Source organism: Bos indicus, chromosome 12 (genome assembly GCF_029378745.1).
Source record: "Bos indicus isolate NIAB-ARS_2022 breed Sahiwal x Tharparkar chromosome 12, NIAB-ARS_B.indTharparkar_mat_pri_1.0, whole genome shotgun sequence".
NCBI lineage: Eukaryota > Metazoa > Chordata > Mammalia > Artiodactyla > Bovidae > Bos > Bos indicus.
Genome location: NC_091771.1, coordinates 14719755 through 14731015, shown reverse-complemented (window position 1 = coordinate 14731015; position 11261 = coordinate 14719755). Strand labels below are relative to the sequence as shown.

General features: G+C 44.3%; 1 protein-coding gene across 9 annotated transcripts in view; it reads left to right on the top strand.

Annotated features, from left to right (window-relative positions):
• Positions 1–316: 316 nt before the first annotated feature.
• The window catches only part of TSC22D1 (TSC22 domain family member 1), a 123393-nt gene continuing 112448 nt past the window's right edge, over positions 317–11261 (top strand). For 2 of the 9 annotated variants that reach the window (XM_070800041.1, XM_070800042.1), the window contains exon 1: positions 398–3597. In XM_070800041.1, the coding sequence (XP_070656142.1) occupies positions 743–3597 (2855 nt within the window). In that variant the 5' untranslated portion in view covers positions 398–742. Of the gene's footprint in view, positions 350–396; positions 3598–11261 lie in introns of those variants that run through there. The other 7 variants (XR_011569676.1, XM_070800043.1, XM_070800046.1 and 4 more) reach the window with 6 other exon arrangements.

The window sequence follows — 11261 nt, the reverse complement described above, 5'->3', positions numbered from 1 at the left end:
CGGGCGCCCCGCCGCCCGAGCCTCGCCGCGCCGGCCCCAGCCGCGGCCAGCGTTTCCTCAAGGAGCAGCAGCAGCCGCCGCGAGCCCAGGGGGTTTGAAAGGGTCCGCGGGGCCGTGGGGGGAGGAGGCCCGAGCCGGGCCGGCGGGGCCGGGAGCGGAGGTTTGAGCGACACTGACTGAGCTCGGGGCTCGCCGCCGGCAGCCGCGGCGGCACTGGGGGGCGGCGAGGGGAAGGCGACACTCGCTCGGCGCCGCCTTCGTGCAGGGCGACCGGGAGGCTTTTTGCAGCGGCCGCCGCCGCCGCCGACGGGAGGAGGGGCGGAGGTGGCTCCGGAGTTGTCCGGAGAAGGTGGGCATTTCTTGGCTTTTCCCACCCCCCTCCCCTCGCCTCCCTGCTCCCCTGCCCACCCCCTCCCTCCCGCCCCGCACCCCACGTGAAGCGGAGTATAAAGGGGGTGTGAGGCCAGAGGGGAAAGTGGATGGCGAAGGACTGAAGGGGTCCCCCCTTCGGGTCCTCGGCCGCCCCGTTCACCCTCGTCCATCCTCCCTTTCCGAAGCTCGCCCTCGAAGGCAGGAACGGCCGGCGCCTGCGGCTGAGGAGGAGGAGGAGGAGGAGGTGGGGGAATCGCGCCGGGCGGAGCGTCAGGTCCCGTTTTCCTCCTCGGCGTCTTGAATACAAAGATTACGGTGCAGAAGGAAATTGCACTCGCCTTCTCCGCCCCCCGCCCCGGTACCCAACACAATGCACCAGCCGCCCGAGTCCACGGCGGCCGCGGCCGCTGCAGACATGAGTGCTAGGAAGATGGCGCACCCGGCAATGTTCCCTCGAAGGGGCAGCGGCGGGGGCAGCGCCTCAGCTCTCGGTGCAGCAGGTACCGGCGTCGGTAGTAGTGCCCCATCTGCCGAGGATTTTCCGCCTCCGTCGCTGCTCCAGCCGCCGCCTCCTGCAGCATCTTCTCTGTCGGGACCACAGCCTCCGCCTCCACAAAGCCTGAACCTCCTTTCGCAGGCTCAGCTGCAGGCACAGCCTCTTGCGCCAGGCGGAACGCAGATGAAAAAGAAAAGTGGCTTCCAGATAACGAGCGTGACCCCGGCTCAGATCTCTGCTAGCATCAGCTCGAACAACAGCATCGCAGAGGACACGGAGAGCTACGACGACTTGGATGAGTCTCACACGGAAGATCTGTCGTCTTCCGAGATCCTTGATGTGTCGCTTTCCAGGGCTACGGACTTAGGGGAGCCTGAACGCAGCTCCTCGGAAGAGACTCTGAATAACTTCCAGGAAGCCGAGACACCTGGGGCGGTCTCTCCCAACCAGCCCCACCTTCCTCAGCCTCATTTGCCTCACCTTCCACAACAGAACGTTGTGATCAATGGGAATGCTCATCCACACCCCCTCCATCACCACCATCCCATTCATGGCCACCACCTGCACCACGGGCACCACCATCCATCCCATGCCGGGGTGGCCAGTACATCCATCCCTGGAGGGCCGCCCTCAAGCCCAGTGTCCAGAAAACTCTCGGCCGCGGGAAGCTCTGACGGTGTTATGCCAGTTGCACCAACTTCTGCTGTATCATCGAGTGGCTCGCCGGCATCTGTCATGACTAGTGTCCGTGCTCCGAGTACTACCGGCAGCCTAGGTATAAATTCTGTTACGGGCACCAATACGATGAATAACGTTAACGTCACTGCTGTGGGTAGTTTTAATCCTCCTGTGACCAGCAGCATGCTTGGTAACGCTAATATAAGTGTGAGCAGTATCCCCAGTGCTGCTAGTGTGAGTGTCGGGCCTGCAGTGAGCAGCGGGGTTAATGTGAATATCTTGAGTGGCATGGGCAATGGTACGATTGCTTCCTCCGCGGCCTTTAACAGCGCTGCCAATGCAGCAGCGGGCATGACAGTGGGGTCCGTTTCGAGTCAGCAGCAACAGCCAACCGTTAACACGTCCAGGTTCAGAGTCGTGAAGTTGGATTCTACTTCTGAGCCTTTCAAAAAAGGTCGATGGACTTGCACTGAGTTCTATGAAAAAGAAAACGCCGCTGTACCCGCCACCGAAGGGGTGGTCGTAAATAAGGTGGTGGAAAGTGTAAGACAAAACCCGACCGAAGCGACTTCTGAGAGGGAGAGCACGAGTGGGAGCTCTGTGAGCAGCAGCGTCAGCACACTGAGTCACTACACGGAGAGTGTGGGCAGCGGAGAGATGGGCACCCTGGCAGCCCCGCCGGTGCCCCCGACCCTTCCAGGGGTGGCCCTTCCGCAGATGGACTTCAGTAGCGCCGCTCCACAGGGCATTTCAGCAGTTAGCATGCCTCAGAGTATTTCTCAGTCGCAGATCTCGCAGGTACAGTTACCGTCTCAAGAACTGGGCTATCAGCCGAAGCCAGGTCTTCAACCAGTACCTCTGCAAGCCGGTATTCAGCCGTCACCTGTTGGCGTGGTGGGCGTCACTTCGGCTTTAGGTCAGCAGCCTTCCGTCGCCAGCCTGGCTCAACCCCAACTGCCGTATTCCCAGGCGGCTCCCCCAGTGCAAGCTCCCCTGCCAGGGGCGCCACCCCAACAGGTACAATATAGCCAGCCGGCGCCAGCTGTGGGCCCTCCGATGGCCCCAAGCCATGGTACATCAGTGGCTCCGAACCCAGCCTCCGAGTATGTTCAGCCCTCACCGCTTCTCCAAACAGCGGTATCCTCTGGACAGCCCACTTCTGCAGGGGTGGCTGTTGGAGCCACGGTGATTCCTATGGCTCAGCCACAGAGCATCCAGCTCCCAGTGCAGCCCGCGGCAGTGCAAGCACAACCTGCGGGGGCAGCTGGCCAACCTGTTGGCAAGGCTCACACGACAGTAGCCGCTGTACCTCCTGGCAGTCAAATCGCAACTATTGGTCAACAGACAAGTCTACCATCGGCACTGCAGCAGCCCTCCACCCAAGTCACACCTTCAGTTATCCAGCAAGGTGCTCCTCCGTCTTCACAGATAGTGCCACCTGCTCCAGCTGCGATCCTTCATCAGGGAGTTCAGCCCAGCGCTTCAGGCCTTCCTCAACAACTGGTCATTGCACCTCAGAGTACCCTATTACCTGTGCCTCCCCAGCCACAGGGGGTCGAGTCGGTAGCTCCAGGAGTGGTTTCGAAGCAGTTGCCTGCAGTTAGTCCTTTGCCCTCTGCTAGTAGTATTTCTGTTACGAATCAGGTTAGTTCAGCTGGTCCTTCTGGACTGCCTTCTGCCCCGACAAACTTGGTCCCGTCACAGAATATAGCACAAGCCCCTGTCACTCAGAATGGTAATTTGGTTCAAAGTGTCAGTCAGCCTCCCTTGCTAGCATCTAATATAAATTTGCCTTTGGCACAACAGCTACCGCTCAGTTCTGTTCAGTTCTCCGCACAATCATTAGCTCAGGCAATTGGAAGCCAAATCGAAGATGCCAGGCGCCCAGCGGAACCCTCCTTAGTTGGCTTACCTCAGACCATCAGTGGTGACAGTGGGGGAGTGTCAGCAGTTTCAGATGGCAGTAGCAGCAGCCTTGCAGCCTCTGCTTCTCTTTTCCCGTTGAAGGTGCTACCGCTGACGACACCCCTGGTGGATGGCGAGGACGAGAGGTAAGCTCATGCCGTGTTTCTGCAGGCATTCAACAGATGCAGAGTTCCTCTTTTTAGTCACTGCATATGCACAGGGTTAGTCTAAAAGCATTATCTACTTTTTTCCTCTTTAGAGGTGAACGAGCATTTTTCTGGTAAGTTTTCTAGAGCAGGAGTGTGATGGAATGGTTTCAAACTGCTTAGGAAATGGTCTAAGTAAAACGTAAACAATACTTGACAGAATGGTTTTTGAACATTAAGAGTAGGTATGGGAGCCCCAAGCGGTTTTGTTATTTATGAGATGGTTTTTTAGAATTAATTATGAACAGAAGCTTAATTTTTGCCAACCCAGCTTAATATTTCGTCTCTTCTTTTGACTTACTAAAATCGTTATGATCATCTCTTGGGGGCAGAAGGGGAGGTTTTGGTTCCATTTGTTTCTCCTTCACTGGACTGGATGACCCAAAGTTCTACTGTGTTTGCTATTAGTCTGAAAAAGATCATGTTACTGCTTTTCCTAGTCAGATATTATAGGAAAGGTGACCTAAGCTGGGTTATACAGGTTGCTCTCAAACTAACTGACTGACTTTTGTGTACTTACTTAATGGTCGTTTTATCTGAACAGTAAAGAAATGGGAATGGTAAAAAATGTTTTATGGGGGAGGAGGGGCATACACTCTTAAAAACAGCCCAATTTATCTTTGACAGTAGTAGGCAGTATGTTTTTCCTTTTGCATAGTAGATCAAGATGGTAGCTGTTTTAAAGAGTAAAGAAAGAGAATGTCTTGGAGGGTTGAATTTATAGAGACATGAAACTGCCTGTGTTCTGCTAATCTACTCTACTTGTTCTCTTCTCTAACCAGAGAAATACAGAAAGCCTAAAATACATTACTAGACCATTGTTTTCTTAATAGGATTGGTAATAATATGGTGATCACATTTATTGAATCAAATTGTGTCTTTGAAGCTGGCTAGCTAGAAGAGTTGTGAAACCTCTCATGATACTACACGGCTTTAAATTAAGTTGATTTTTAAAGGAATGTTCTTTTCACAGATTTGCCTTACTAACCTTGATCAAAGTAATAGTTTTGATCAAGGAGTTTTGACAGAGGCTATTCATTTTCACTGTGGAACTTTGAATAAATGTGAAAGATACTTAAATATTTTAGTATTGGAGATTTTTGTGATTGAACTTTTATTAAGCCAGTTGGAACATTTACATTCTAAATGTATGTCTGTGGTTTTCACTTTGGAAAAATTTAGCATATTTCAAAAGAATTGCCATTTTAGAAAAACAAAGGCCAAATGTTTCAGTGAGGCCTTCTTTTTTTTTTAAATTACTTAAAAGATATAAGGTAAAGGCATAGTTAATTGAAATAATTTAAATTCTTGCCTTTGAAGATTCTTATTTTTCTAAGTCATATATAGAATCTTGTTATCTAGCCACATGTATTCTGTATCATGTATACAAGGCTCTAACTTTAAAGAGAGACCTCTTCTAGGAGGTGGTTTCCTTAATAGTTGTATTATAATTGTTGCTAAACCTTTAAATTTATCAAATCATGCTAATACACATCTATAATTTTAAATAATTAACTTACCTCAGATATTCAGGTTTTCTAAATCTAGTGACTGTGATCTGAGTAAAACCCCTATAAGAACAGGTATATTATGTGGATGCTAAATTTAGAGAAGTAAAAGATGGGTGGATACACAAATGAAAACCACATACTTTGAATTCAAACCTGCCATGATTTTTACTAATTACCATTGTGGTCTCCTGGCATGACTTTTTCCTTTTTGTTTTCTCCTCCTGGTGGTAGGGCATGATAGAGCTTTCCATAACATGGTGTTCCAGATGATTAAAGTCAGATGTCGCTACTTACAACTTGGTTTTTAACTGTAGAGCTAGAGTCCCAGTTTAAGATAGTAGAACAAAATTTTTCCATATAGCAACTGAGGTGAGGACTAATGAGGGGCAAATTATGTAGAAAGGTTTGAAATTCTGTAATATCAAAATGACCCCTAAAATAGCTGTAAAGGTCAGATCTGGTAAATTTGTGTATTATTTTCTTGGCATTTTACTGCGGATTATCACTGTAGTTTGGGAAAAAATTGTTAAGTGATAATGATTTAAAAAATTGTTTTTACTTTTTTCTTCCCATGTTAGTTTCTGTGTTGTTTGTGTCTTCTGGGCTTCACCTATGGATCTCATGGGAGAAAAGGATACATTGTAATGTCAGTATTGTGACTTAGAAAACACATTAGCAATAAAACTTTTAGGTGGTAGGATAAATGAAGATTGGCTGTTCTTTTTTCATCTTTTGAAATAATATTGACACAGGGTAAATTTTAAAATGTTGGTAACACATGTGTCTACTGGTGTTGGCTACTGGCAGAGACTATAAAGATTAGAAACATGGATCAGGCCTTAAGATTATGTGTGATCTTTTTTTTAAAAAATCATTCTCCTTAAAAAGGTCTTAATGTCTTATGTTGGGCTTCCCTGGTGGCTCAGATTCCTGAGTTTGGTCCCTGGGTTGGGAAGACCCCCCTGGAGAAGTGAATGGCTACCCACTCCCATATTCTTGCCTAGAGAATTCCATGGACTAGGAGTCTGGTGGGCTATAATCCACGGGATTGCGAAGAGTTGGACACAACTGGGTGGCTAGCAAACAAAACACATCATGTCTTAGGTTAGCCTTTAATGTGAACTTACTGTTACAGCACAGGGAAGATGCAGGTATTTCACACTGATGTTTTCAGTGTTTTGTGATTGTTAATACAGCCTCTTCTGTGAAATTGGTCAAACTTCCATTCATCCTTCAAGACTCAGCTCAGATGTTCCCTCTGTAGCATTCTCTTCAAGAAATGTTTGCCTTAGCCCTTTTTAGTGTTCTTCTATTCAAGGCACTGTGCACGTTCAATTAAAATTACATTTACCCATTTTCCCCACAAGACCGTGAATTCTTCCAGGGCAAGAGCTAAGTGTTTTTTGAAAGAATTAATGAGCAGACCTTTCTCTGCCTTTTGGATGATTTAAAACTTGTATTGTCTCTCACCTTAAGCATAACTGTTGGAGATGCAGGATCATATAATTTAATGCAACAGAATGAAAAGAAATTTCATACCTTAAGGTAAATTGATATTTATCTTCTAAATAGAGTACCTGTATATAGAGTAGTTCCTCAAATATTTATTAATGAGGAATTTGAGCTTTCTTATCAAATAGGAGTCATACTCATTTTTGCCAGCTTCTTAGGATGGTTGCATCAGATAAAATACTTTAACTGTGAAATACTAAGTTATAAGATCTAATTTTTATTTATGTTGTACCTGCCCAGTTTAAAGAGCCAAATAGTTTATGTGCTTATCAAAACAAAGAAAAGCTTCCTGCCCTCTCTATTTCCCTGAAGCAATCACTTTCACATCTTGTAGATGATGATTGTGATATTTATCTCCTAGTCTCTAAATAACCGCCTGTATTACTACTTGACGTGCAACGCAGCCAGGTGGTTAGGAGCGTGGACTGCTTGGGTTGAGCCACCCTCTGTTGTTCACCAGCTGCTTAACCTCTCTGTTCCTCGGTTTGCTCACTTTAGAAAGTGGTGAGAATAGTATCTACCGCGTAGGATTTTGTAAGAATGAAACGAATTTGGAAAGTCCTTTGAAATGTCTCTAACTCATATGCTCTATATTACTGTTCAGTTGCTAAGTTGTGTCCAACTCTTTGCAACCCCATGAACTGTAGCATGTCAGACTTCCCTGTCCTTCACTGTCTCCCAGAGTTTGCTCAAATTAAGGCCCATTGAGTCAGTGATGCTGTCTAACCATCTCATCCTCTGCTGCCCTTTTTTCCTTTTGTCTTCGATTTTTCCCAGCATCAGGGTCTTTTCCAATGAGTCGGCTCTTTGCATCAGGTGGCCAGAATCTTGGAGCTTCAGCATTAGTCCTTCCAATGAATATTCAAAGTTGACTTCCTTTAGGTTTGCTTTGTATAAGTATGTGTTAGGTAAAAATACTCCTAGCTTTTGTTTTTGGCTTTAGTAACTTCCTGGGTAGAAAATGAAGATTCACTTTGTCATGATCTACTCAGCTGGTCCTCCTTCCTCCTGGTCCCCCCTTCATCTTAATAGTTATGATTGCATCACTGTTGATTATTCAGTTTTCTTATAAAGTATAACTTTTCCTAGCCTGTCTAATGTCCTGCACTTGCCTTCCTCCTCCGATCCCAGCCATCTAGTATGTATGGTATACTTGTATATGTATTTCTGTATATTGTTTAACATGTACTAATGTTAGTAGTGGGTTCCCTTACCCCATGTTTTCATCCATCATCATCTGTTTCCTCCAGGCTGCCTTTCTTCCCATTTTTGTGGGTTTTGGGCTTAACATTTTGTGATAGAGCCTCTCAGATGTCTGGCAATTCTTGATCTTTTGGGTGTACTTGAATGTAGGAGACTAAAGAGCTGATAAGCAGTTCTCAATGTGACTTGTTGACTGTTAGCTTTTCCATAGGCTGATCTGGCTGGAATTCACTGTCTCCACGCCTCACTGCCGCTTTAGTTTTCTCTGTAGTAATCACTGACTCAGCGTTTCATCAAGTGTCCCTGGAGATGTTCAGACATATCAGGTATTGTTACCACTTTTATCTTTCTGAGGAAGTCTCTCATATTTCTCTGATCTTCCCTAATATTGTGGGGTTCTGTGGTTGGATCTCTCTTTTCCAGTGACCCATGTCATATTTTTTCTTGGCTTGCTCCATATTTTTAAATGGCTTTATATTACCCTTATACAGTTAGGTAAAGGATATTGGATTGGAAAGTGTATTATTTTATCATTTTGCTCCATAGCTTTCTAGCTTCCATGCTGCTTTTGGGAAGTTTGAAGCCTTGCTGATGGCTTACATATATTACATGTGGCTTGTGTGTGTTTTGTTTTTCCTTTTTACCCCTGTCCTCTTGTTTATTCTCTTTTCTTCCCTTCTCTCATTTTTTAAATATCTGAAAGCTTTCAAGAGTGTATCTGTTTTTAGCATTCTGAAATTTAACAGTGAGGGTTCCTTATGTGGATTTCTTTTCATTCAGGGTGCTGAATGCTTGGTGTGCCCTTCAGTCTGGAAACGCCTTTTAGTTTTGGGACTTTTTCTTGAATGAGGTTGTTGATTATTTCTTTCCGATTTCTCTTTTCTTTCTCGAATTCCTTTTATTGGGATAATAGACCTTCTTGACCAGTCTTCTGATTTTCTGATATTTTCTTTCCTATTTTCCATCTTTTTCTTTTTGCTCTACTGCTGTTGAGTTTTCATCTATAATCATAAATTATCATATATTAAATTTCCAAGAGCTTTTGTCTTTGGTCCTTTTGAATAGTATCTATCCTGTTCTAGTAGCAATCATACTTTCTCTTAGCTGAGTATAAGTGTTAGTTTTTTTTTTTTTTTATTCATTTAGGTTTCTTCTCCATGTGTGATCTGTGTCCTCCATTTTTTACTCTCTTAGTTTTTATTTGTTTGGTCTTTATCTTTTGTGTTACAGCCTTTCCTTAGATGGTGGTTGTGTGTGAGTAGGGGAGTAAAATGCTGATTTGAAATTCTGAGAGGTTTTGTTAGCTTCACTCTGGTAACCTGTCCGGGCACCTCCGTATGGGTTCCTTCACTTGGTCAGCTTGTTTTCGGTATGCTGTCCTGCATATTGCTGTGCCTCGTTTTCTCAGTCCCAGGATCTTGTGTTTTATATTCACTAGACAATATATTTTCAGTTTTTTGTTGGGTTTGGGGAGGGGTGGTTGGTATCTGTGGGGCTGGTTGCTTCTTAAACAGACTTTAAAACAATCTTTCTTATTTTAGCACTCTCTCTCCCCCACATCCCACTTCAGATGTATGTGGTACTGCCAATTCCTGAGTCTTTTGGGGATTTTACAGTTTAAATTGGGTTTGTTCTTGGCTTTCCCCACTGTTTGCTAAAGATTTGATTTCCTAGTGTTTGCTAAGTCATTTGTCACTCAACCATCTGCTTTCCAGCTTCCAAATTTTTGTTGCTATTGTCTTTTCACCCATTCTCTCAATTTTTGTGGGCTCATGGCTTTTTATATCTTAAAAATTCCTTTTCTGTCATGTTTGTGAGGTTTTTAGGAAAGGAGTGTGAACTGTGGTTAACTACACCGTCTATTTCAGTTGTAGAATGCTATGCTATTAAATATGAAGAAGGATACTAATTTTAATGATTCATGCTCCAAAATTTTGATCTGTAATTAGTACATAAATTTTGAGTGGAATTGCTTGGCTTATATTCAGCAGAAATAAGAATGGCCTATAACTTGGTATTTCAGTTCACAGAAGTGATTTAAAATGTTGGATTAGATTCAGTTAATACTTATTATCACATTTAATCACTAAACAACCTTGTGAATTAAGTTTTCTCTAATTTACTGGTGCGTAAACAGAAGCTTATTTGGTTTATTAAAGAAACCAAGTGGGTTGTGTAAGGTTACACACATAGCAGTGAAGCAGAGTAAGGATTAAAAGTCGTTTTTCCAATTCAGAATCTGGTGCTGTTTCCACTGCTCATAAGGCCAACACGAGGTGAGCCCCTAAGGAGTATTAGAGTGGCTGAAAACCTGAAAGAAGGCAGGCCTCGTTGATTTGTGTCTTAGTACAAATCATGGAATTGCCCTAGAACATATCAGCATTTACCTGTGACCCTTTGATGAGGAAAAAAGTGGGCAGAGTCATAAGATTGATGTACCTGGAAAATACAGTAGACAGACAAATGTTAGATGAATTAGTTTTAACATTTTGGGGGGAAAGTTGTATGAAAATTATCTTTTCAGGAAAACCATTTTAATTTTCTAATCTAAATTCTGTCTTTGTAACATTGGCTTCAGTATTGCACAGCAAATAGATTTTTGTTTGTTTGTTTGTTTAGAAACTTCAATTAAAAAATATGAAACTGCAGAGCACACCCTGTTCTGGTACGGCATTATCTGAACCATAGTGGTTGATTTTTGCTGTGTCACTGTGTCTTTAGGGTTGACTATGTCATGGTAAGAATATGCTTTAGTGGCTTATTAAAAGAAATGACATGAGGGGAAAAATGATAAAGGATGTTTATGTTATTTTAAAAGAATGATCTGTCTATATTGAGTTTTGGATTCCAGGTTGACATTTTTCCTAGGCTCGCGTATATTCAAAGGGCCCACTCTCTCCAACCCTTCACTTCTTCCTTACCTATCAGCTAGACCTGAAAATCTTACTGGACCTTTCAGCCTCATGAGGTCTAGTTGAGCTTTGTTTTCCTTCCTTGAAGCACCCATTCTCATTTACTTTCAGTTCAGCTCTTCTATCAGACTCATCGTTGGAGTTCTTTGGATTTGTGTCCTCTTCCCATCTCCTCCCTTTTCCCTAGGTAGTAGAGCTCTTCTTAGCTCTAGACTGATGTGGGCCTTTGCCTTAAATGTTATCTCTACTTGCGTTCTCACAGCCTCCCAGTCTCAACAGATCACAAGCTTAACCTCCTCATTACTTGACCTCTCAAATTTATTAGTCATCCTCATTTTAATAAATGTTATTTCTCATTCTAGTTCTTCACTTTAGGAGCCTCAGTCATTTCTTTCCCTCACCCTCTACATTCTGACCATTACTTTCTAAATATATCTTGAATTTATCTTTTCTTTCACTATCTCTG